This window comes from Choristoneura fumiferana, chromosome 2 (genome assembly GCF_025370935.1).
Source record: "Choristoneura fumiferana chromosome 2, NRCan_CFum_1, whole genome shotgun sequence".
Lineage (NCBI taxonomy): Eukaryota > Metazoa > Arthropoda > Insecta > Lepidoptera > Tortricidae > Choristoneura > Choristoneura fumiferana.
Window position 1 is genome coordinate 17,034,286 of NC_133473.1, and position 3,950 is coordinate 17,038,235.

The window sequence follows — 3,950 nt, forward strand, 5'->3', positions numbered from 1 at the left end:
ATAACATGATCATCTGTTATTGTAAGCCAATTTTGTATACAGTTTTTTAGTCTACCTGCATGTACCTGGTCTAATAGCGTCGCTGGCTGGCTCTCCGTGATGTTTGTTTCCCCCGAGTTGGTGCAGGGCGGCGAGGTGTCTGGTTGGTAGTAGGACGCCTCGTAGGTCTCTGCCCACCGCGGCCCCTTGGTTGGTTGTCTGGTAATGCGATGGGCCTCTCCAGTTTAAAGGTTTGGATGCTGTTGATGGAGCTTTATTTGCTGTGCCTTGGATTTGTGCGGCTGTTCGTCTGACTGACTGTACAGTTTTGAGCTGATCACTAAGGCCATCCCCGAATAGTAGTTTTCCTGTTTTTGTTTCCTTACAGGCATCTTGTACTATTTTTGTAGCCGAGGAGAGAGCAAAGAATTTCCTTGATTTGCTGTCGTTGCAGTGTATTTCTGCTGCGATTTTTGCAGCATCGCTGATTTGCTCAATCAGTTTTTTGCTGTTAATATTTCCTTTTAGGATGTCTGTTAATGCCATCCCCAGACAGGATAATATTTTTGCTATCATGTTTTGTCTATTAATGATTCTTCGGTCCCTATTGAGGGACAGTTCTGAGAGTGTTGCCCCAATTTCCTTATTAAGGATTGGTGCTACCGCAGCTGGAAAATTTTTTGGTGTGGGATATTTTTTGATTAGAGTCTGTATTTGTTCTTTTGTGAGTCCCTCCGCCATAATTCGCATCCATCTTGTGGCCAGCTCACTTTGTATTGGTTCTCCCTCTTCGACTTTTTCCTCTCCTTCGTTGCCCAGAGCTGCTAGGAATTCTTCGGGGATTTGTTCTATGTTTCCTGAAAATATTTTTAACTTTTTTAGTATAGCAGTTACGATGTTTATTTAGTGGTGACTTATCGTCTATCCGCCAGGTGATAGCGCATTAGTCAGGTAAAATAATGATTGATTATGGCCAAACCTTTTCCTTTTATTTTTGGTGTGGTGTAGTATTGACAAGTTGTCTATCCGCATGTGTTGTGATAGCGCATTCGTCAAGAAAATTGTAAATTTAAACATTCGTACTTAGTATTATGTCAGTTTTGGATTAAAAATTTTATTGTACACACCTTCCGTTGAAGTCCCTTGTTCAGGATTTGCTATACTCGGAGGTGGTTGTGTTGGCGGTAGCGGTTGCGTTGGTTGTTGGCCCGGCGGTGGTGGTGGTAGTGTTATGGGTTCTGGCGACGTAGATCGTTGTGGTGAAGTCGAGGTTTCTTCTTGATGTTCCAATTTTCTTTGTAATCTTCTAATCTTCTTCTTAATATATTCCGGGTCTATTGAATGTCTTTTGGTTTTCCCCATTGTTAAGTATATTAAGTAGTTTATTGTGATTTTTCGTACTTTCCGTTAACTTTGGATCCACTTTATTTCGAGTTGAGAAGAAAAGAAAAAGAAGAAATGGCGCGCGCGAAGTAATTATTTTGTCTATGCTCATTATTGGGTTGTTCGAGTCAAAGTAAAAAAAGATCGTCGACTAGTGTTGTGTAATAAAAAACCAACCCATTTGACGTTTCGCGACCTAACCTCTTTTTGTTATTGTTATAATACAAAGTAAAAACCATTATTTCGCGAAGTGTTTTCTTCAATTATCATTATGGGAAATATGTTCGTCTCGCCACATAATGCATAATATTACATATTTTGTTAATCTATTACTTACCCGGAACTTCACTTGTGCCGAATGTTCGAGCATAATAAGTATTGTTTACATACCGACTCTCCGGCAGATTAATACTTTTTTGTTATTGTAATACTTGGTTCCATCATTATTTATCGTTATAACACTTCTAATCACCATATTTTTGCTTTAAACCATTATTGTTGATTATTTAAAATAAAAACAAGTGACAGCGTTTGACACAAAACACCGTAATGAAGAACAAGCAGTGTTGCCAACAGGACGGCTAGAACACTGCGTTTCGTTTTTCTTGGATCTTCAAAAATGTGATGACGTTTGTTGCAAGCAACGTAAACTACACTGTAAATATCTCTGACAACGAGCGGAGTAAAATGCAATACAGATAGGATCAATACAATTTTACCCAGTGGGTACTTACTTTTTACCATTCTCTAATGGGGTAGGCAGAGCACACGAAACGTTACCGCTTCGGAGCCACTTTTAGCAAATTTAGGTAACATAACTAACAGTTAAAACTATAATATATCATTATGTTCCATAATTATTTACATGACGTCATTGATAAGAAGTATGACAAATCTCGCGTACATGTAAACAAACCTAACCCACGCTCCTGTCAATCTCCGTTGCACAACGAAAATATTCACTTTCATTCATTATGACTCATTGGGTTCACGTGGGTTTTATTGGTAAAACGAGAATATTAATTAATAAGTATAATTCTTTATAACATTCCTCGTCTAAAAATGGTTTTATTAATACGATATCTTACATTAAAAATGCATTTCATTCCATTATTATTTTTTACTCTTTATATTATGTATTTTTTACGTTAAGGTCTGCTATTGCATACCTCAGAAAATTTCTATGTACATATACTTGTGTTTTCTGTACTATGTGTTGATGCGTAATAAAGAGTTATTGTATTGTGTTTTATTTATTGAGATAAAAACTCAAACGTATTTTGGTTTTATTTTCTTTTGACTAGTATATATTTTCTCCCAATCTACTGAAGACATTTGCAATAACTTAATATCTTTAAGTTGCTACGAATTCTCCGACTCCCGTGCTGCAATCAGGGAGGAAATCCCGGATTTAGCGAAACGTGCGCGTTCATCCGCGAACTTGCAAATATTTTACTCCTCATCAGTTGTTTACTTTGCTTGTTCAATTTTTTGAACGTAATTTTAACAGCTTGGTGGAAAAATGTTGGGGATCAACATTAAGGCTGTCGGATCAGTGGTTTTTGATACAAATAGTGCGGTTCTTGGTCGAGTCTTTAACTAATCTCTTGCTTGATTTTTAGAATCAACTTGTTCCGTTTATTGCAAGGTTTTCCTTTAAATTTTAACATAAAATGTGGTTGTTTAAAATTATTGTATTCCGAACTATTTTCATTAATGTACCGTCTGTGTTAGAAAATTAAGTATTTCAAGTTAAATAAAAAACCGATGACTTAAATATATATTTATGTTTAGAATCGTAAATTGTCTTCGTGTATGTTTTGCGAATAGCGAGCAAATATTTTATTATTGTAAGGTGGTGGTACTTATGGAGCCAAAATAAATCTTTCTTTCTTTATTCATGTATTTCTAAAACATTTCAGAAATTTCTCTACACACCTAAAAAAAACTTGAACATTATACTAACATATGTTTCAACAAGGTAATTTAAAATTGATCTAGAATACTTTAGGGATTACTTAAACACCCTGCAAATGTTTTTCGGGTCTCTTTAAATGTGGTTGACGAAAGTTTTCCATAGATTGGTCGATGTTCAAAGTGTACAAAGTAAGAGAAGGCCTGTGCCCAGGAGTGGTACGTATATTATATACTACTATCTACTAGTGGGACTGCTTTATTATATTAGTCTACATAAATTTTCAATTAACTCATTCGATAAATACTTCTGGACGTAGAGCACCATGATATATTATGGTCTTTTGAGTCATAACCATCAAATCGCACTTCTGACTAGAGTCGTCTGCAGCCGAATTAGTCTTAACGCTCACAGCGAATCAATATTTAAACTAATTCTGGTCTAAATCGCTGTCGGCGTGTAAGTCCGCCTCGGGGGACAGATATCCGCGGATGATGGATGTCGATGAATATATTATGCGGCGGTTAATCGATCCCTGGAACTTTGGTAATTGTCTAAGATGGGGATTTGCTAGTCGCATTCTGGGTGGTGTCAGGATTAAGGTGGTGTTTTTATGGGTTTGACGTTTAAATTTGAATAGCTGAGTCCTCAAAGTCGGAAGCTTGAAAGCGGC

General features: G+C 36.7%; 1 protein-coding gene across 1 annotated transcript; it reads right to left on the minus strand.

Moving 5' to 3' along the window:
• Nucleotides 1-51: 51 nt before the first annotated feature.
• On the minus strand, nt 52-1,706 carry LOC141445386 (uncharacterized). The gene is made up of 2 exons (XM_074111228.1): nt 1,107-1,706; nt 52-836 (listed from the first exon to the last, which is right to left on the minus strand). The coding sequence occupies exons 1-2, from the start codon at nt 1,339-1,341 to the stop codon at nt 52-54; spliced, it is 1,020 nt and encodes a 339-aa protein (XP_073967329.1). The 5' UTR covers nt 1,342-1,706.
• Between the last annotated feature and the right edge of the window lie 2,244 nt (nt 1,707-3,950).